The sequence below is a fragment of the Phodopus roborovskii genome, unplaced genomic scaffold (assembly GCF_943737965.1).
Source record: "Phodopus roborovskii unplaced genomic scaffold, PHOROB, whole genome shotgun sequence".
NCBI lineage: Eukaryota > Metazoa > Chordata > Mammalia > Rodentia > Cricetidae > Phodopus > Phodopus roborovskii.
Window position 1 is genome coordinate 20,685,077 of NW_026126448.1, and position 22,652 is coordinate 20,707,728.

General features: G+C 49.6%; 1 protein-coding gene across 2 annotated transcripts; it reads left to right on the forward strand.

Moving 5' to 3' along the window:
- Fgr (FGR proto-oncogene, Src family tyrosine kinase) lies at positions 1 to 22,576 on the forward strand. Of its 2 annotated transcripts, none has more exons than XM_051189012.1 (13): positions 1 to 100; positions 10,455 to 10,517; positions 11,624 to 11,835; positions 12,421 to 12,523; positions 14,059 to 14,157; positions 18,692 to 18,795; positions 18,961 to 19,110; positions 19,691 to 19,846; positions 19,932 to 20,111; positions 20,493 to 20,569; positions 20,847 to 21,000; positions 21,789 to 21,920; positions 22,006 to 22,576. In XM_051189012.1, the coding sequence occupies exons 3-13, from the start codon at positions 11,637 to 11,639 to the stop codon at positions 22,212 to 22,214; spliced, it is 1,563 nt and encodes a 520-aa protein (XP_051044969.1). In that variant the 5' UTR covers positions 1 to 100; positions 10,455 to 10,517; positions 11,624 to 11,636; the 3' UTR covers positions 22,215 to 22,576. The 2 variants fall into 2 exon arrangements, with proteins under 2 accessions (XP_051044969.1, XP_051044970.1); XM_051189013.1 differs by lacking the exon at positions 1 to 100 and adding an exon at positions 150 to 186.
- The last annotated feature ends 76 nt before the right edge of the window (positions 22,577 to 22,652 follow it).

Genomic DNA, 22,652 nt, shown 5'->3' on the forward strand with positions numbered 1-22,652 from the left:
GTAGCGGGCAGCATACTCTACCTCGTCTTTCCTGGCTGCTGTGAGCTAGGGTTGGCTCGCCCAAGATCGGGTCACTGGCAGCTGACTCCCCTGGGACCAGGTAGGCGCCAAACCTGGTGGCAGCGAGCAGGGCAGGTGTTTCCCCGCCCCCGCCCGCCCTCACCCTGGAGGAGGGAAGACTTGGAGGTAAACCTGAACTTTCAGAGCAGAGCAAGTTGAGAGCAGGGTGGGGAGGGAGGGGGCATCCAAAAAAGAATTAAGGAGAAAAACTAAAGGAGCTTGGGAAAGACTGATAAAACCTGAGGGAGTGTGGAGAAGGCAGGCCAGAAGTTCCCCCAAAAAGCCTAAAACGGGAAATGGAGGGAACTTATGGAGCGAAATTGATAGAATTTGAGAAGAGGGCTGAAAGAGTCGCGGGAAGGTGCTGTGTGCACCCCCAAAAGGGTCTAGGGAGAGCAGTCAGAGGCTCTGAGGGTGAGAAAAAGGGGAGAAGCTGAGGGGTTTGAAAGGGGGTCGTTGTAGGTGGGGATACTGTGAGGATCAGGAGGGGATACTGAGGGAATCTGGTGTTCCAGTTCCCGTGGAGTCAGAGTGATTTCCCAGAACGCGGAGTCCAGAGTACAGTTCTGGGGTCTCGGATACCGCAGAGGTGAGGGGAAGTGGGGTGTCTGCAGCCCCCAGACCCACTTGCTGCATCACTGGGGAGGGGGCCGGGTTCCGGACGCCCTGGGGATTCCTTCTAGGTGCGGAGGCATGGGTCCTGGTGTCCTTATGTCCTGGGGAAGTCCTCACCCTGGGCACCGACAGACCTCCCTGGGTGCCTCTCCCTATCCGCGGTGGCGGTCTGAGTCCATGTCGGGATCCGGGAATTGCTGGCAGCCCCGACGGAAATCCTGCTTTTGACCGCCAAGGCCCGCAGGGGCTGTTTCTATGGTAACAAAGGGCCGGCAGGCATTTTGGCCCTGGGCCCCTGCGGACTCATGCATGGCTGGCAGCCACCTTTGGTCCCTGCCTTCGTCCCCATTTTTTTTTTTTTTTTTTTTTTAGTCCTTGGTCCGGGTGTCTTGCACAACGGAATGAGAGGGTGCTGCTTGGTGTTCAGGGATTTGCTGTCTCAGAGACCTGGGCCTTTGAGAAGACTGGGCTCTTAATTGCCATGTAGAACTCAGGAGAGTTAGGAGGCATCTCTGGATTCTTGTTTTCCTCATTGGAACTTTGGGGAGAAACTAGCTCTCCCTCAAGCCAAAGCCATGCCTAGTGGCACATGCCTATAATAATCCCAGCACTCAGAAAACCAGGTAGGATTGTCACTAGTTTGAGGCCAACTTGAGCTACATGGGGGGGGGGGTGTAAATGGAGAGGATAAGAAAGGGGAGGAGGGAGAAGAAAGGGGAGGGGAACGGAAAGGAGAGAAGAGGGGAGGGGAGGGGAGAGACTAGAAGCGGAGGCAGATTAATCTCTATGAGAACCAGGCCAGCCTGATCTACAGAGTGAGTTCTTTGCCTTCTCAAAACAAGGGGGCGATGCATGCTTCTAATCCCAGCACTCCAGGGCAGAGGCAAATGGCTGTCTGTGAGTTCGAGGCCAACCCGGTCTACAGAGTGAGTTCTAGGACAGTTAAGGCTACACAGAGAAATCCTGTCTCAAGAAACCAAAACAAAACAAAAAACCAAACCAAAACAACAAAATACCCAAAAACAAACAAACAAAAAACACAGAAGACAAAAAAGCTTTTGGGTTTTTCTTTGGGTTAGCATCTACTAAATGTCTCTGAATCTGAGGCGAGCCCATTCTGAGGAGAGCCATAGGGCTCAGATCTGTACCCTACTCTCCACACCAGGTGTCCACTCTACAAGCATGCTATAGTCTAGAACTTGATGCTGTGTGCACCCTTCCATCTGTGGTGGGGAAGTGGATGGATTAGGTTAGCAGGAGTGGGCAGAAGTCCAGAGCATCTGGAAAGGCAGAGGAGGTAGCCAAGCTGAAGGGCTGAGTCTACCATCATTCTTAGTTAAGTTTATGTGGATCAGAGAGAGAGAGAGAGAGAGAGAGAGAGAGAGAGAGAGAGAGAGAGAATGGAGTGTGGCTCGTGGCTGCACGGTCAGCTCCTGCACCCCAGGGCCCTGTGGGCTTGAAGTGGATGAATGTATTCAAGCTTGGGTGCTTATTTGTGGGTATTCTTGCAGTCCCCTGAGGCTGAAGTGACAAGGAGCCAAGGTCCCTTCCACAGGGCACACTAGGCTGGCCCATGGTGAAAGAGGGCAGGCTGCCCCCAGCCACCCGCACAGGACTAAAGGGTACTTCCCATCACTGGAATTCACACTCAGTCTCCAGCTCCTACTCATGGCTGGAAACCCCAAGTCCCAGGCTAGATAACCCATCGACTCTTGTTTTAGAGGCTGATGGGTAATTTTCTGAGACATATGGAACTATCTTTTCTATTTTTTTTTCCCACTATGTGGCCTTGAACTCACAGAGGCCCACCTGCCTCTGCCTCCTGAGTGCCGAGATGAAATGTTTGGGCTGTCACATCAGCCCTCTTACCCTCTCTGTTCCTTTTTAAGACAGGGTCTCACTATGTAACTCTGGCTAGCCTGGAACTCATTATATAGTCGAGGATGGTCTCGAACTCACAAAGATCCACCTGGTCTCTGCCTCCTGAGTGCTGAGATTAAAGGTTCCTACTGCTATGCCCAGCCAGATAGAACCACTTTTACCAACAAGTGGGGAAAACTCAGTTGATGTCCTAAGATCCATGTGAGGGGAAGAGCTAGGACAGTGTAGAGGTGGTGGCATGTCTAGAATCTGACTGTCAGGACTGGACCGATGTAGGTCTCAGGAAACGATGGGAAGTTAGTGAAAAGATGAGGTCCTAGTAGGGTATCAGTGCTTAGTGGGAGGGCTCCGAGGCCGGTGAGGGATGGCAACGCCTGCACATCGCAAACGCGTATTTGCCCCTCCAGCCCAGTCTGTAATTACCCTAAGCTCTGAGAAGAAACCGGAACTCTTGCAGGATGGTGGTTTCCTGCCACTGCCCAGAGTCTTGGTTCCTTTTTGGTGAAGTCCTCAGGGTTTACTGCCCTTGCTTGGCCCTCCCCCCCTTCTCTGGGAACTTCTCTTTCTTCTCAGCCCTGGCCAGCCCTGCAGCTCGGTCTACCTCCCCCAGCCTCAGAGAGACCTTTGCAAAGAGAGGGAAGGAAATGAAAGTTCACTGGGCACCTATCCGCTTTGTGGCAGATGCCCCGGGGACTTGGCTGCATTTGATGAGCCAGAGCGTCAGGGAGATCTCTGTCTCCTTCAGCCTCAGGGAGATGAACTGACTTGCCCGGTGCCTCAAGCCAGTTGTTGCACAGGGACAGAATTTGAACCTAGACCCATCTCTGGTTCTCCTTCATACAAGAGGAGGTTGTAGATTCCCAAGTCTACATCATCATCTTGACATGCTTTGAGAAATAGGACTCTTGGGAAAGGATGAGAAGCTTGGGGTTCTTGTGTCCAGAGATACAAATGTGTGGGAGGCAGACTTGCTGTTGAGTGTTTAGACAGATTTAGTTGGCCATTGGCAGTGTGGAAAGAATGACATTTACCAGTCAGGGACAGCACGATCCTGCCGGTGCTTTGGAGAGCCCAGCCGCAATGCCAGGAATAGAATAGAACTATGGACTGGCTTTCACAGTCATTTGAATCTCCAGTTGGCCTGTGTGACCTCAAGAAAGTCGATTTTCTGGTATATGCGAGAGGCAGGTAGACCAAGTGCCCTGCAGCCTCTCTGCTGCTGTTCTCAGCCTGGCTTGGCCACTGTATACTGAGCTAGAGCCCTCATCTCATAAAATCCTCACAGCTGCTCTGCACAGAGGGTGCAGGTGAGAAAACGGATGCTCAGACGTGTTGTTTTCCATCCAAGGCTGCAGCCTGCTGAAAAACACAGAGCTGGAGGCTGAGCGCTCAATCCTAGCCCTGTGGCAGAAAGATCACAGGTTCAAGGGGAGGGTTACACAGAGAGATCCTGTATGTCTTCCAGGGAGGAAGCCAGGGAGGGAGGGAAGAATGAGGAGGCAGGAGAGGGAGGGAAAGAAGTCGCTCACCACACAGGGAAGTAGGCAGCATTGTGGTTCAGGGTTAGACTTTAGTTGTGATACCCATAACCTGATTCCAACCTTGATAGAGCTCGTGAATTAATTGATTCCTTTCAACCTGACTAAACTTGGGGTTGGAGTTCAACCTAGTGGTGTGCAACTGACGTGCGTACAAAGTCCTGGGTTCAAACCCTAGCACCAGAACAGAACTAACACCCTTATACATAAACAAACCGAAGCCCCTGACTTGCCCGGAATGCTGGTGGTCACTTCTTGTGCTGTTCTTTTTCTGATGTTAACAAGCAGCCAAAGTTCACAAAGAGACAGGAGAGCCAGGGAGATGTGTTGTCTTTCACACAAGATGTCTGAGAAGTTAATGCTGACAGGCCTGATAAATCTGAGTTTGATCCATGGCACTCATGGCGAAAGGAGGGAACAGATTTCTACAAGTTGTTCTCTGATTTACAGACACACACACACACATCACACACACACACCACACACACACACCACACACACACACCACACACACACACACCACACACACCACACACACACACACCATATACACACACCACACATACCCACACACACCCATATACACACACACCACACACACACCACACACACCACACACACACACCATATACACACACACCACACACACATACACCATATACACACACACCACACACACACCATATACACACACCACACATACCCACACACACCCATATACACACACACCACACACACACACCACACACACGTACACACACCACACACACGTACACACACCACACACACGTACACACACCACACACACGTACACACACCACACACACATATACACACACCACACACACACACCATATACACACACCACACACACACACCATATACACACACCACACACACACACCACACACATGTACACACACACGTACACACCACACACACACACCACACACAACACACACACATACATTCACACACCACACACACACATACCACACACACATATACATACACACACCACACACACACACCATATACACACACACATACACACACGTACACACACCACACACACACACCACACACACACACACCACACACACACATATACACACACCACACACACACACCATATACACACACCACACACACACCCATATACATACATACACACACACCACACCACACACATGTACACACACACGTACACACCACACACAACACACACACATACATTCACACACCACACACACACACATACCACACACACATATACATACACACACCACACACACACACCATATACACACATAACACACCACACACACACCACACACACACACCACACACACACATACATACACACACACACCACAGCACACACATGTACACACACATACCACACACACATATACATACATATACATACACACACCACACACACATATACACACATACACACACTACACACATACACCACACACACATATACACACACCACACACACACATACACACACATACACACACCACACACACACCACTAAAAAAGCAAGTATGCAAAGAAGAAAAGGGAGAGAGGACAGATCACTTCCGCTCCACGCTGTGTTATAAGGGCTGGCACACAGTGGGCATTCAGAGAAGTCTGTGTCCATGCTCCTCCAAAGATTGCAAAGTACAGAAGGTGACCAAACTGGCTGGTATTGTTTCACTTCCCAAGTTACTTAACGTCGCTGTGCCTCAGTGTCCTAATCCAATAAGGGTTAAAACTAAAACCTGCCTCAGGAGGTCACTAAAGGGAGCATGTGTGGAAAGGTGCCCGTCGCTGGGTAAATGTTTGATAAATTAGCACATTTCCCCTAATAGTTAACTACTGCCTAGACTTCTGGAGAGACCAATGGCTCCCTAAAGAGACAGCACTTGGTGTGAAAGCAAAGGAGAAGAGGCTAGCCGGCTCTGGCTGTTTCATGCCAGTGCCTGAGAGGACAGAGCCACTCCCTCTTCCTGTCTCTGACTCTCTTCACCTCTGCCATTCTCTCTCTCTCTGTCCTCTGTCACTTTCTTTCTCTTCTTCTCTCTTTTTGTTGGAGGGGATATGCATGTATGTACATGTCATGTGTGGGTGTGTCTGTATATGAATGTGAAGGCCAGGGGGTGATGTTCATGTCTTCTTAAATTGCTCCCCAGTTTTTGTTTAAATGTGTTGGTTCGTTTTGGTTTTTTGAGACAGAGTTTCTCTGTGTAGCCCTGACTGTCCTTGAGCTCACTCTGTAGACCAGGCTGGATTCAAACTCACAGAGATCCGCCTGCCTCTGCCTCCCAAGTGTTGGGATTAAAGGCATGGGTCACCATTGCCTGACTTAAAATTTTTTAATTTAGAAAAATTTATAGTGTATGGGACTGGAGAGATGGCTTAATGGCTTATTGGTTAAGAGCACTGTTTTTCTAGAGGACCTGGCTTCAATTCCCACCATCCATATGGCAGCTCACAACTGTCTGTAACTCCAGTTCCAGGTGATCTGGCACACAGAGATACATGCAGGCAAAACACCAATGCACAACTGAAATTAAATAAATAAATCATTTTCTAAAGTGGTAAAAACAATTAGAGTATGTGTATGGGTATGTTACCTTGTATGGATGTTTGTACAACCTATGCATGTCTGGTACCAACGGAAGCCAGAAGATGTCGGACCCCTGGAACTGGGGTTGCAAATATTATGAGTCACATGTGGTGCTCTTTTTATTTTATTTTATTTTTGTTACTTATTTGTTATGTGTACAGTATTCTGTCAGTATGTATGACTGCACACCACAAGAGGGCGCCAGATACTAGATCTCATCATAGACACTTGTGTGCCATCATGTGGTTGCTAGGAATTGAACTAAGGACCTCTGGAAGAGCAGCTTAACCTCTTGACCATCTCTCCAGCCCTTCTTTTCCCACTGAACCTAGCGGTAGAGTAACTAGCCATTGAGTCCCAGGGATCATCTCACTTGCCCACACTACAAGGCTTTACATGGGTGCTAGGGATCAAATCCTCAATGCTTGTGTGGCTATCACTTTACTGATAGAACTATCTCCCTTATCTTCCCCAGTCTTTCTATCCCTCCCACCCCCCAACTCCTCCACCCCTGCCCTTCAGTGTAGGGGCTTGAGTTTATGGCCTCAGGCATGCTAGGTGAATGCTGAATCGTTAAACTATAACCTCAGTGCGCTCTCTCTCTCTCTCTCTCTCTCTCTCTCTCTCTCTGCTACTAGAGATTAAATTCTGGAACCTAGGACCGTGTGCATGCTAGGCAAGCACTCTATATCCTTAGCTCTTGATTTGGAGGCACCAAGCCCTGCTAATTAGCCTACACCAGCTTCCATCTTGCTATCTTCCTGCCCCATCCTCTTGAGTAGCTAGTATTATGGGGGTACACTACTACACTGGTCTTCTGGTACTCTTTTATCTGGAATTTCTGTCTCTTTGTCTCTGTCTCGGTTCTCTCTGGCAGCAATGTGTTGGCTCACTAACACTGACTCAGGGGAACTCATTCTCTGCATCCCTTCTCAGGCCAAGCCATCAGGTAGTTGCTCCAGGAGCTTTAAATCAGTCACAGTGGGAATATTTACACCATGGAAATTAGCAAATGCTACAAATCCAGGTTTGGGGTTTGTTGTTGTTCCCCCTCCCCCAAAATCACCACGCTGTCTTTGTCTTTTCATCTTCACACCTCCCTAGTTGCCAGTGTCTTTCACTGTCTCTCTGTTTCTCTCAGTCTCTGCCTCTCCCTGAGAGACATCTTCCTACCCACTTTCCTCTGATGCACACTGTCATACCATTACATTCAATGTGGTTCTTCCCTTTGCCTGGCCTTGAATATGCCTTGTGTCATCATCCCTGAGCCCTTCAGTGTACTCATGTCAGAAAGCCAGGTCCACTAGGACCACAGTCCCCTCAAAATCTGGGGGTGACAGAACCCTGAGGGCTGTCCAATTCTGCCCGCCGGCTACACTGTCAACCCTGCCAGGATTCACACTCAGCCGGTAGAGATTCTATTTGAATCTTCCTCACAGGCAGGCAGATTTTAAGAGGTCCATGGTGGGGGGATATGCCCTAGGGATAGGCACTTGGGTATATTGCAAGTGGCAACATTGTCCCAACTGAGGGCCCCTGGGCTGTGTAAGTTTGTATCTCGTAGAGGAGCCTTCTGAGTAGGGCTGAGTCTCTGGGGGAGTGCCGTGTACATGCCAGTCCTACCCAGGCAACGCATTTGCATATGATTTCAGGAAGGGCTACAAGTCTTTCTTCATGACAAGCAATGCAGGGAAATGGCTCACATGTTGTCTCAAATGATGGGATTTCTCATGTGTGTGACCTTAGGCAAATAGCTAAGCAGCTTCATGCCTCAGTTACTTCATCAATAATCATAATATTTAAAACTGGGTTTTTAGTAAGAATAAAAGGAAGTGGTACAGGCAAAGTGTTTAAGGCAGTGGTAGGCACACAGTAAGGACTAGAAATGTTTTGTTCTCTTGTGAAGAGGGTACATGGTATGTGTATGCGCACATGTAATGTGTGAGCACACATGAACACATGCACAATGGATGAGGGCTGTAGGGTGTTGTTTGTGAATATGATACAATCACAGATGTGTGTGTCTGGAAACGAGTATAGATGGACTTGGAGTCTGGATGACCTGCGTGTTTCTCAGAAGATATGTATGTCCGAGGCTGTGTTATAAATCTTACCTGGCTCGGTACAGGTTTGTGTCGTGTCTGTTTCTGTGAGGGGGGCTTCATCCTCACCTGTTGGCTTCGCTTTCCTATCACCCCATCTGTTCTCTCTCCTTCCCTCTTCTTGAAACCCCTTCAGTTTGGCTGGGGGAGGGGAGGCAGCCCTCCACATCTATCCCCCCCCCCATCTCCATCCTGAACCAGCCTGGAATGCTAGGCCTTTTCAGACATTCTAGTCCTTCACTCTCTGGCGTTGGGGCACCCTGTGGTGAAGATCTCAGTAAAGCTAAGTGAATAGAAGCTGTTTTGGGGCAGGCCTATTGCCGTAGCTTGCCTCAGCAGCTTACCACATATTGTTACCCCTTCACCTCAACTCGCATATAATGGTTTTGGTGAAGGGTGCAGAGGAACCACGATGTAGTTTGGGACTCTCAGGTGACTGAACCAGACACCAGCAACCAGACCTATTAGATCCAGGAAGGAAGGCTTCCTGGAAGAGGTGAGTGTTCTGATAAAAACAGCAGGAGCTGCCACCACGGGGAACCCTGAATGGGAGCTTCAATCTTTTTTGTCCTCAGTGGAGGACACTGGCAGGCCCCAGGCTGCCCCCTCCCCCCTCCCAACAAGCGCTCTTCTTAGGGAACCAGCATTCTCCCCGGGCACTTCCTCTGTGACTGTTGCAACAGTGGAGTTTTTCAGCAGGGGGTGGGGTGGCGACCCCTTGCTCAATGACCTTCCTGTGGAGTTTCTCAGAGGACTTAGTGGCTGGGGAAAGTTTGGCCTGTTCCAAGCTCTTCAAGAGACTATTGTGGTCCCAGCTTCAGACTGGGACCTCTCCCTGATCCTGGTCTACAGGTAACTGTCATTTTTGTTCTGGCACCAGAATGACAGTCTGCTGGGACTTGCCCAGGTTGAGGGAAGAGATAGGGTTCTTGGGAAAGACTCATTTTTAGGCGAGCATAACAGAGGTCCTGTGAGCCAAGAACAATTGATTTGACAGTGCTCGAGTTTGAAAGATGAGTCTGGGTACACCTCCTATGATTATATAAGTCTGCTAACCTACATGTTCATATATGTGTGTGCCCATATACACGCATGTGGGACAGGCGGTGGTGGCGAATACCTTTAGTCCCAACACTTAGGAGGTAGAGGTAGGTGTATCTCCATGAATTCAAGGCCAGCCTGGTCTACAGAGCAAGTTCCAGGACAACTGGAGCTACACAGAGAGACCCTATTTCAAAAAGCAAATAATAATAATAATAATAATAATACACATATGTGTAGGTACAGATGTGTGTTATTGAGCACCAGCTCTCATTTGAGAGTGAGGGTGTGCAGTGATGTTGGCAAGGACCCTCAAGCATATGCTGTGATGATGTATGGCTGTGCCTGTATGTGTCTTTTTGCCATGGCTTAGGTGGGCTGAGTGTGCAGGAGTTGGCACAGGTGGTGTGTCCTATGTGGAGATGGATATGCTTGTGTTCCAGGAGTGGTGGGAGAGAAAACAAAGGTAGCAGTCATGATGGGACAGAACACAGGCCTTCTGGCTTCCTGAAAAGGGTAGGATCTGGGCAGCAGGCTGGCAGAAATACTGGCAAGGCCTTCTTCATCTTCCACGTTCTTCTGTCTCACCCCCAGGTTTCCTGCATCTTCCAGGGACCATGCATCAGTCTTACTGACCCAGGAGTACGGGCCTGTGGGGTGAGTAGGGTGTGAAGTGTGCTGAAGCTTTCAGGGTCAGGGAACAGGGTGGGGTCGCTTTCCTGGGCCCCACAAAGCCTGCCTCGCAGCCCCTTCCTCCTACAAGGGCCCTGTTGCTAGGAAACCGATAGAGGAGCCAGAATGAGGCAGCTTGAGAGGCTGGAGGCTGGACTCATGACAGGAAATGGCCTTGATCCCCCTCTGCAGGGAATCTCCAGGTGCAGGCACACTGCCCTTGCGCGTTCACAAACAAGGGCAGCTTTACAGATGTGAATTACAAAGCATACACATGCAGGCGTGCACGCGCGCGCGCACACACACACACCGAGAGGGGCACATATACTTACATACAGGCCTGCCTGTATACACACACACACACACACACACACACACACAGAGAGAGAGAGAGAGAGAGAGAGAGAGAGAGAGAGAGAGAGAGAGAGAGAGAAGCACATATACTTCCACACATAGGAGCAAATTGCCAGGCTGAGTCTATGCAGCACTGGGGATCAAATCCAAGGCTTCATACATGCTAGGCAAGCACTCTACCAACTGAGCTATGTCCCAAGATCAGCACATTCTTCTAGACACAGAGACATTCCCCAAGACCTGCATACATGCATGACACTTTTGTTTAGAGACCCACAAAGACACATAGGGAAAAAGAAACACCATAAAGGAGTCACAGAAACATAATGTGTCAAAGCAACAGGAGTCAAAAGTGCATAAACTGAGCTCTTCCCAAGACTGGAGAGGGGTTAAGAGCATTGGCTGCTCTTCCACAGGACCCAGGTTCAATTCCCAGCACCCACATGGCAGCTCACAACTGTCTGTGACTCCAAGATCTGACACCCTCACACAGACATACACACAGGCAAAACACCAAATCACATAAAGTAAAAAGAAATAAACTTAAGAAAGAGAGAGAGAGAGAGAGAGAGAGAGAGAGAGAGAGAGAGAGAAGAAAGGAGCTAGGAGGCAGACCAAAGGTGGCCCTTACTTAGGAAGACCTCAATTTGTGGGAAGGAGCATACATGCAACACCTGTGTGCTGTGGGTGGTACACCAGCCAGGTCATTCTGAATTAAGCCTGCCCCCATTCTGCAGCAGAGCACCTGGAATGGGCTGTGTGTTCTGCAAGAAGTTGGAGCCTGCATCCAAGGAGGATGTTGGCATGGAAGGGGACTTCAGGAGCCAAGCGCCTGAAGAACGATATTATCCTGACCCAACTCAAGGCCAAGGCCGGTCGAAGACCTTCTCTCTTCAGCCTACCAGCCCAGCTTTTCTTAATGCTGCTGGCACCACCAGGAGCATCTCAGGTGGGTCTCTGGGGCCGGAGACAGATGCTGCCTGGGTTCTAAGAAAAACTACAGAAAGACTCAGACTCGTCCTTAGAAGCCCCTATTCTCTAAGCTCACAACAGCTAAGTCAGTGTGTGTAAATGTATAAATGTACCCTAGGAATCCAGTTTGGGTGTTTTTCTGTTCCCATCACAGAGGGACCCCAGTGTTAATTTCAAGTAGCAAAGAGAACCCTTCCATTTGGAAGACAGAGGCAGGAGCATCATGAGTTTCAGGGGCTCCATCTCAAAAGCAACACACACACACACACACACACACACACACACACACTTCTATCCTCTTAAGTGCTGCTTCATAAGGTGAGACATGTTCTTAGTGAGGAAGAGGAAGGAGCAACTTAGGAACTTTCCAGGGTGAGAAGGACATGAGGTTATTTGTCCTGGACCTCGTGGGGCAAACTGTGAAGCCCCACTGGTTCCTGAACTCCTTTGGGAACCTAGACTTTGTGATGGTGGGGGACCTAGGATGCAAGAGTGGCACCTCCTTGGCCTCCTTAGTCCCCCACTCTATGTGGTGCTCTGCTGAGCAGCTCCGATTCTGCAGGGCCTGGAGTGACCATGTTCATCGCCCTGTATGACTATGAGGCCAGGACAAGGGATGACTTATCCTTCACCAAAGGCGAGAAGTTCCACATCCTGAACAATACGTAAGTGACTGGGCTGCCTAGGGGAGGGTGGGCCTGGGCTGGATGCAAGTTTTCTAGAGGAATAAACTCTGACCGGTGTCTAGAAAGCTCCCGCTTGGGAGGGGACACATAGGCATACTGATAAAAGTCCCGGATGAGGGCTGCGAGTATAACTCACAGTAGAGGACTTGCCTAGCATGTGAGCCCTGAGTTCTATCTAAATGACTGCAAACAAATGACAATAACAAGGAAGCACTAAGTGATTGCTGCCTGCCATGCAGGGAGAGGGAAGTCAAAGGACTTGGGATACAAGCAGAATGCTAAACTTGGTCCCCAGGGTAGTGGTGATTGAGGCAGGCTTCCTAGAGATTTTTAAGTAGGACTAGAAAAAATGGGTAGACAATGAAGGGAGAGGTGAGAAAAGAGAGAATAAGACTAGACAATTATTTTTAGAAAGTCCCAAGAGGTGTGTGTGGGTAAATTATCATAGATGAGGTGCAGGGCTGGGCAGATGACTCAGCTGGTAAGGGTTGCCTGCCACCAAGCCTGACCACGTGGTGAGTTTGACCCCTAGACTCCCACATGGTGGAAGGAGAAAATTGGCTCATATAATTGGCCTCCACATACACTAAATACATGTAAATACTAAAATTAAAAAAAAAGAAAAAGAAAAAGTTGCTGAGCAGCGTGGTGCACACCTTTAATCCCAGCACTAGGAAAGCAGAGTCACGCAGAACTCTGAGTTCCAGGCCAGCCTGGGCTACAAAGCAAGTTCTAGGATGCTAGAAGAAAAAAAGAAAGGGAGGGAGGGAGGGATGGGAGGAGGGCGAACAGTAGGGCTGCAAGAGTGGCTCAGTGATAGAATGTAGGAACCTATGAATGTTTGTCCAAGGAGGCACGAAATCATGGCCAAGAACAATCCAGGGAACAAAATGCTCTTGAGGCAAAAGGTCCTCTGCCTTTTTTTTTCCTGGAGCCGCTCTCACAGTTCCCCAAGGCATTGTTCACCATGTGTCATCCCTTTGACCGTGTTCCCGACTACAGAGCAAGGCTTTGGGTTTGATTCCCAGTGAAGTAGAGGAGGGAGAGGGGGAGGAGGAGAAATACAATTTAGAATAGAAAGCAGAAGTTGGAGACACAGGCAAGTCAGGATCCATAAGCCTTTAAAGCTGGATGATGATGCCTGAATTTTATCCAGAAGGAAATCTGTAGCCATGGGGAGTTCCCAGTGGGGAGCATCCTGGTTAGCATCCATTGTACCTGCTCAAAGGAAGAACTCAGGGAAGAACCTAGGAATGGGCAAACAGTCCTCACCCCCCTACATTCCCCACATCCCCCCCACTCCCCACCCTTCCCCACTCCCCACCCCACCCCCACTCCCCACCCCTACCCCCGTGAAAACAGCTAGGGCAGCTGCAGTGCCTGGAAGATAAGCTGACTAAAACTCTCTGAGCAGGGAGGGTCAAAGGTGAGGATTGGCAGGGCCGCTCTCCAGCTAATGTGTCCCTGCCTGGACCCGGTGTGCGGCTTACTACCCCTGTGTTCTGTGTTTACAGCGAAGGTGACTGGTGGGAGGCTCGGTCCCTGAGCTCGGGACACACTGGCTACATTCCCAGCAACTATGTGGCTCCTGTGGATTCCATCCAGGCTGAAGAGTGAGTGGGGCTGGGGCCAGCCCTGTGGAGGAAAGCCTAGTATCTAAGTCCAAGGCCAGCTCTTAGGAAATGGCTGCCTCACTCTCAGCCTGCCTTCTCATCTACAATGTTATAAGGTTATTGTAGAGCTAAAAGCAGATGGCAGCCAGCCGGCTGGGGTAACACATGCCTTTAATCCCAGCACTTGGGCAGCAAAGGCAGGAGGATCTCTGAGATGGAGACCAACCTGGTCTACAGAGTGAATTCCAGAACAGTCAAGGCTACATAGAGAAACACCCCAACCGTGCCCCCCACTGCCCATATTGAAAAAAAGACGTGGATGATGATGATGATGGTAACCTTAGATAATGCCATATAGCAGGTGCTGTGTTCTGTAACTGTGGAGTTTCTGTGTTATCAAGTGTAGAAACTATTGTTTATTTTACAAATGAGGAACCTAGCCAGGTGTGGAGGTGCACATCTTTAATCCTACCATGTGGGAGGGAGAGGCAGGTGGGCCTGAGTTTGAGGTTCACCTAGTCTATAAGGTGAGTTCCAGGCCGTAATGAGACTTTTTTTTTTTTTTTTAATTGAGAAAAAGAGGAAGCTGAGGGACAGAGACAATGAATATCCTATCCAAATTTTCATAACTGTTAAGATGTGGAGCTGGTGTGTGAACCTAGCTAAACATACACTATGTTCAAGCCAGTATATACCTCACCTATTTGTAACAGTAGCATTATGTCAGAATTTATCTGTCTGCTTAGCTATCTAGATATCTATCTTAGCAGAGAGTATGTAGATTTAAAGGAAACGTGTCAAAGAATTTCAGAGAGTAGGAGGGATGCCCAGGGATGCCTACCCATGAGCTTTCAACGCTGTAAGGGGTAGGAACTAGAGAGATGGCCCAGTGGTACACAGTGCTTGCTGTCCTTCCAGGGTCTGGAGTTTGGTTCCCAGCATCCAGGGCAGGCAGCTTACAACCACTGATAACTTCAACTCTAGGGCATCTGACATTGTCTTCTGCTTTTGCACACACACACACACACACACTGGTGCAGTAAATGCTCACACAGATGTACATACATACAATAAATAAACCTAAAAAGTGGGACTGGGTACTGGCAATGTGCCTTTGGTACAGTGTCTAGCAGGCATGAGGCGCTGGATCTGATTTCCCATATTTCCCATACAGAATCAACCATGATGGCATTTGTCTGTAATCCCAGACTTTGGGAAGCAAAGGCAGGAGAATCAGAAGTTCAAGGTCATCCTTGATGTAGTAAGTTTGAGGCCAGCCTGTAAGAAATGAGTTCCTGTCTCAAACAAAACAAATAACTCACAAAAACAAAAGCAAAACAGGATCTGAGAAATGGCTCAGCAGTTAAGTGCACTGGACCCAGATTTAATTTCCAGCATCCTAATGGTGACTTACAGCTATAACTTCAGTGCCAGGGGATCTGACAGCCTCTTCTGGCCTCTACAGGCACCAGGCATGAATGTGGCCCATGGACATACATGCAGGCAAAACACACACATAAAATTAAATTAAGAAAAAAGCTGGTAGAACTGGGGGTATAGTTCAGTGGCACAGTATGTATTTAGTATGAAGAAAGCTTGCAAGGGAACAATTCTTAAAGATAATTTTACTAAGTAGACAGAGAGGGGCTGGAGTGTACTGTAACATATACAAGGCCCTAGATTCCATCTTTAGTACTCTCTCCCCACCCACCTAAAAAAAAAAAAAAAAAAAAAAAAAAAAAGCTATCCTTACAATGTGTCCCATACATTTGTGGGGGGGAAATGACGAAAGAGGCCTTGAAGAACTGGGCTGGGCATGGTGGCCCATGCCTGTAATCCCAGCATTTGTACTGAATTTGAGGGATAGCCTGGGCTACTTAAGACTCTGTCTCCAAAAGATCCAAAACAAAACCAGAATGGGAGTCCTAAGGACTTGGCGATTGGTTTGTAGTTGGACTGGGGAGCGAGAGGAATTGGGGATGATCCAGTATCTTTTGAAGAAGCAAGCTAAGTGTGGCGCCAGTTACTAAAATGGGGGACACCAGAGCAGGTGGAGGTACAGGTGGGCTCCACGGGGGAACTGTTGTTCTGAGGTTTGTAGAGAGCAACACCCAGGTGAAGGAAGCTGCTAGAAGCTAGACCGGGCTGTGCTGAGCATGCGATGCCATGCTGCCACATTATCTCAGAGCAAGGGACACCTGTTCCTCATTGTCATGAGACTGTCACTTGTTCCCTGTAGCCATGGCAAACGGCACACCTGTGCTGGTTGGAACTGGGACTCACCTGGATAGAGATGACAATTATGTGCTCAGTAGGATAAAGGGGGGGGGGGGCGGGCAGGCAGGCAGACAGACAGACAGAGTAGTCCTAGGGTCTGGCTCTGGCAGTGACGACATGGAGAAGAAAGAGTCCCTGGAGAAGCAAGGGGCTCAGACAAGGCCTGAAAAAAGGGCTGTATGAGACTGCCCTCGTCCTTGGGGACAGGGTGACCTTCATAAGGAATCTTGTCTCATGGGAGGTAAAAGCAAGCCAGACAGCAGAGTCCAGGAAGGAGGGAGAGGGAGAAAATTGACCCAAGAGGGGAAATATGGTCTAAGCAAAGGCAAGGTGAGAAGTCAGGGCCAAACATGCGGCTTAGCAGGAAAAGGCCCTTGCTGTCAAGCCTGACAACCTGAGTTTGATCTCCAGAAAACCCATGTGGTGAAAAGAGAAAGCCAACATGCGCAGATTTTCCTCTGACCTTCACTCCTTTGTTATAGCATGAATACATGTGTGCGCACACACAAAATAAATACATAAAATGCAATAAGTGTTTGTTAAAAGAAAGAAAAAGAGAGAGCGAGAGAGAGAAAGTAGGAGGCTGGAGAGATGGCTCAGCAGTTACTCTTCCAGAGCGCCGGGGTTAGATTCCGGGGTTAGATTCCTAGCACCCACAGGGTGGCAACCCTCATTAACTCCAATTCTAGGGATTCTGATGCTTCCTTCTGGCCTCCATGGACACTTGCACCAACACACATGTGCACATGCAGTAATTAAAAATAAACAAATATTTAAAACACAGCAACAATGTAGCATCAGAACTTCCCTCTAGCAAGGAAGAAGGCCTATGTGTTTAGAATTTGATGGATGGACAGTTTCAGGGGTTGTTCATGGGGTGAGGTGGGGTTTCTTGAGCAGAGGGACATGGGCAAGTCCAGCACATAAGTGGGATAAGGCCATGTTGTGAAGAGAGTGGCAGGAAGCATGAAGGAGGGGCAATAGGGTAACGATGCCAAGGACAAGGGGGCTGGGGTGCATGCTGACATCTAAAGTGCTCGGCACCGTGTCAAGATGGAGAGTAGACAATTGGGTTCCTGTTCTGGAGTCACAGAATGGCCTCCGGCAAGTTGCTTAACCACTAAGTAGTTAGTTCAATTTCCTTCTCTGTCTTATGAGTTGGAACGTGGCACCTCCCTCTGAACGTTATTAGGGAGTACATGTATGTACTGGACCCATGTCCATCACAGAAAGAGTGCCCAGCCTATTAAGGTTTGGTTTTTATTTTGGAGCAGGTCTTGCTATGTAGCTCAGGCTGCCTCACACTCAGGATCTCATCCTCCTGAGTGTGGACTTACTTTGTTGACCCTTAAGGAAGTTACTGACATCATGGCTGGGGGAGAAGGGGCTTTTGGAAAACTCCATCAGTGAATCTGCTACAGAGTCCTTTGGATGCTTCTCCTTGCTGCTAGGCACACCATTTGCCAAGGGCTCTTCCTGTCTCCCAGATTTGCCTAGTAGCCAGGTACAAACTGACCATGCCAGAGTTCCCAGATGTTTCCATCTCCCTTCATTTGAAAGCTGTGTTCCTTCCTCTGAGCCCATGTGGCACAATCGCTTTAACCACCAGATGAGATGACACCGGAATCTTCTACCGCATGTGGGGTCACTTCAGCCCCCCACCCCCATGTACTTGCACAGTTGGGTTGGGGCTACAGTTCATCCATGTCAGCTGTCCTGGTGGCTAAGTCAGTTCCCTTTGGAGCCTTGAGTTCCTCCTCTGTAAAATGGGTTGTGGAGATTTCTAGTGGGATGAGTTAAGGGCCCTGTGGCAATGACCACGAGGTCATTGGTGACCAGGTTCTACAGTTTGGTTGCTTGAGACAGGGTCTCACTGTGCAGCCTTGACTGGTTTGGAGCATCGGCCTGTCTGCCTGTGCCTCTCAAGTCCTGGGATTACACACTATTTATTTACTTGTCTGTTTGTTTTTAAGGTAGGGTCTCACTATGTAGCCCTGACTGACTAGAACTTGCTGTTTTAATTTTAATTCAAGAGACACCAGTGGGTAGAAAGGAGGACCCTGGTCTTTCAAGGCACCTACTTACTACATGTGACAGACACTTTTCCATCTCCCTTCTCTGAGATCCTTACACCATCACACAGACTGTAACAGCCCATTTCTCAGGTCAGGAAACTGAGGCTTGTGAGGTGACTTCCCAGGAAGACAGACTGGGGTTTGAGGAGAATGTGCCTGACTCTGCCTGCCTCCCCTCACAGGTGGTACTTTGGAAAGATCAGCAGGAAGGATGCAGAGAGGCAGCTTCTCTCAGCGGGCAACTCTCAGGGAGCCTTTCTCATTCGCGAGAGTGAGACAACCAAAGGTGCATTGAAAACCCATGCCTTCTGCCACTAAGGTCGGGGGGGGGGGGCGTTGCTTGGGGTCAGTACTAAGGGGTGGAGGTAAAGTGGGCCTGGGAATTGCCTTTGGGGCCTCTTCCTGTTCTTAGTCTGAGGGACAGGAGAAATAAGTGACCCTTCCCACACAGGTGCCTACTCCCTGTCCATCCGTGACTGGGACCAGAACAGAGGCGATCACATAAAGCATTATAAGATCCGAAAGCTGGACATGGGTGGCTACTACATCACCACACGGGCCCAGTTCGAATCCGTGCAAGACCTGGTGCGGCACTACATGGGTGAGCTGCTCAACGCGGGCATGTGTTGTCATGATGGAGAGACTGGCGCCTAGAGAATGAAGTGATCTCCTAAAGCAGTACTGACTGGGCCAAATGTGCATGTCTCCAGGCCAGGATCCTGCTCTGTGTGGATTCTGAGGGGACTGAGGCCCCAAGTGGCAGGCACAAAGCAGTTGCCTTCTAATGTTTCAATAGGGAATCGGCTAATTTCTTGCTTCCAGATCTAAGCTGGTGGGAACTTTTTTGTTTTGTTTTGTTTTGTTTTTCCTTCAAGATAGGGTTTCTCTATATTGTTTGGGAGCCTGACCTGGAACTAGCTCTGTAGACCAGGCTAGGCTCAAACTCACAGAGATCCACCTGCCTCTGCCTCCTGAATGCTAGGATTAAAGGTGTGCACCATCAGCCAGGCCTCCTTCCTCAACCTACTGAGTGCTGGAATTACAGACGCGAACCCCCATGTTCCACTAGGGCCCCGTTATTTATAGCCAGGTTTGAGGTCTGAAGCTGGGTTGTGTTAGGATGTCGGGGGGAGTTGTCACAGCCTCCGTCTGTGACCCCTTCCATCTGCCCCTTCCTCCAGAAGTGAATGATGGTCTGTGCTACCTGCTCACGGTGCCCTGTACCACCATGAAACCCCAGACGCTGGGTCTGGCCAAGGACGCCTGGGAGATCGATCGTAGCTCCATAGCGCTTGAACGCAGGCTGGGCACTGGCTGCTTTGGAGACGTGTGGCTGGGTAGGAAGGTCTCAGGGGCTGGGGGGTGGCGCAAGGGGCAGGGCTGGCAGAGAGCCAGTCTTGATGAAATGCGGCCTCCGAGCAGGCACATGGAACTGCAGCACAAAGGTGGCCGTGAAGACGCTGAAGCCGGGCACCATGTCCCCAAAGGCCTTCCTGGAGGAGGCACAGATCATGAAGCTGCTGAGGCATGATAAGCTGGTGCAGCTGTACGCCGTGGTGTCAGAGGAACCCATTTATATTGTGACAGAGTTTATGTGCCACGGTGAGGAGCAAGTAGGAGGCGGGGCGTGGGTGGGTGGGGCCCGAGCTGCCACCTGTGAAGGTCCTAGTAGGTCTATTTCCAGCGAGAGGCGGGGCCTGTGGCGGGGGCGGAGCCTCCTCTTGCCAGAAAGTGGTTAGCCAACTAGTGGATTCGTTTGAGCAAACCAGAGCAGGATCAGGGCCGCGGGCGGGCCTGGGGAGGAGCCTAAGAGGGGCATGTCCAGGGTTCGGAGTTGGAAACAGAACTGGAGGATTGATGTAGGAGAGAAAGCAGGATGGGAGGCAGAGTGAGGCTAGGTCAGCAGGATAGGGGCAAGACCAATGCAGAGAAGGCATGTTGGGAGTAGGGGCCTGCTGCTGATTTCTGGCTGCTTCTCCCTAGGTAGCTTGCTGGATTTCCTAAAGGATCGAGGATGCCAGAACTTGAGGCTGCCCCATCTAGTGGACATGGCCGCCCAGGTAAACTGGGCCAGCAGGCCTCATCTCCCAGAACTCTATCCTTTTATCCTTTCATAAACCCCATGCGCCTTCATACACCTAAAACTGCAGCCTAGCCCACCTTGTGAGCTCTGAGACCTAAGGCAGGGGAATGCTGTCGAATCTCCCCATGTGTACCGAGCTGTGGTGGGATGGGGGAGGGGTCCCATCAGGAGAGTGGACTCCCACACACCCCTGAGGTCCAATTATGGTGAGTCCGTATTAGCTCCTGCCTGTCACTTCCTTTCCTCCTTCGTAGGTAGCTGAGGGCATGGCCTACATGGAACGTATGAACTACATCCACCGAGACTTGAGAGCAGCCAACATCCTGGTGGGGGAACAGCTAATATGCAAGATCGCTGACTTTGGGCTGGCACGACTCATTGAGGATAACGAGTACAACCCCCGCCAAGGTGACCAACCTCACCCTCCCTCCCTAGAGATCAAAATCAAAGGGGTTGCCATGTACCCCACATAGTCACCCTTTACCACCCCTGCTGATACTGGACAGCCCCAGCCTATTATAAATCAAATGTAATTCCGAGTTTGCTACCTACCACACATCTTCAGTAACCTAAATTCTGTGGTTTGCCATTTTTGATAAAATGAACATACTTAGGCAACAGCAAGTCAATACGTATTTACCAGCTACTGACTAAGTACCAGGCATGGCTATAAGTCTTAAACAGAAGACAATAGAGTGTAACAGCGCCTCGTGTGGCTCTCAGACACTTGCTGGTTGTGTGAACTGGGGAAAGAACTTATTTGGCATCTTCTTTTCCTCACTAGTAAGATGAGGTCAATGATAGTGAGGACTCAATGTGTTAACCATGCAGGCATATTGCCTAAAACAATACCTGGGCCGAAGGGGTGGGGGAGTATAATTCAGTGGGAGAATGCTTGCTTAGTGGAAGTGGGGCTGAATTTTCTTCCAGCACCACAGAACCCAAACAAAGGCACACAAAACTGAGGAAAGGCTAGAGATATCCTAACACCCTGTCACAAGAAGTGTGACTGCGTGTGGCCGGTACCGTACTAGACACACAGTAGGTGCTGACTACATAGCAGTTTTGTTTTGTTTTGTTTTTTTTCTGCTATGCCCAGGGTCTCCAAGAGGCCTAATCCTAAAGTCCTCATTCTCTTAATCTAGCAGTTTCCATGAACTCCCCCTTGCTAACCTTGCCTTCCCCAATCTCTCTAGGGACCAAGTTCCCCATCAAGTGGACAGCTCCGGAAGCCGCCCTCTTTGGCAGATTCACTGTCAAATCAGATGTGTGGTCCTTTGGGATTCTGCTCACTGAACTGATCACCAAGGGCCGAGTTCCTTACCCAGGTGAGCTGGGGGTGGGGTGTGGTCATGGAGGAGGGCCTTCTCCACCCCTGTTCCTTGCACTGGCTGACAGAGCTCCCCCCTTCAGGCATGAACAACCGAGAAGTTCTGGAACAGGTAGAACATGGCTACCACATGCCATGCCCTCCAGGCTGCCCAACGTCCCTGTATGAAGTTATGGAACAGACCTGGCGTCTGGACCCAGAGGAGAGGCCCACCTTTGAGTACCTACAGTCTTTCCTGGAAGACTATTTTACCTCCACAGAACCACAGTACCAACCTGGAGACCAGACATAACCTGGCCCGGCATCAATGACCTTCTGGGAGTGTCTACTTGCCCTTGCCAACCCCCAGGGCTCTCTGATCCCAGTGCCCCAGACTTGGAACTCTGAAGCCATTTTATAGGTGGGGCAAATGGATGCTAGAATATCATCTCTTACCTTCTCTGACCCCAAACACTCTCTCTTCCCTTCCAAAAATCTAGGGCATCCACTCATGTTACAGATGGAGTAAATGGATGTTCAGAACTCATCTCTCATACTCTGACCCCAGACACCATTTTTCCTGTCCTACTAGGCTCCTATATGTTAGCCTCTTTCTTCCATCGCCTAAAAATACTCACACTTTGTCTAGTTATTTATAAAATTATATTTCCCTTCCTTCCCTTATCTCTTATTCCTGCTCTCCTACCTCCTGGCAACCTGCTCCAGTCCAGGCCCTAAGAATTTAATTACT

Excerpts from the sequence above, each read along its gene's own strand:
- Fgr (XM_051189012.1), top strand. The coding sequence starts at position 11,637 with ATGGGCTGTGTGTTCTGCAAGAAGTTGGAGCCTGCATCCAAGGAGGAT. Across the intron at positions 18,796-18,960 it reads CGAGAGTGAGACAACCAAAG|GTGCCTACTCCCTGTCCATC; the intron begins GTGCATTGAAAA and ends CTTCCCACACAG. Across the intron at positions 19,847-19,931 it reads CTTTGGAGACGTGTGGCTGG|GCACATGGAACTGCAGCACA; the intron begins GTAGGAAGGTCT and ends GCCTCCGAGCAG.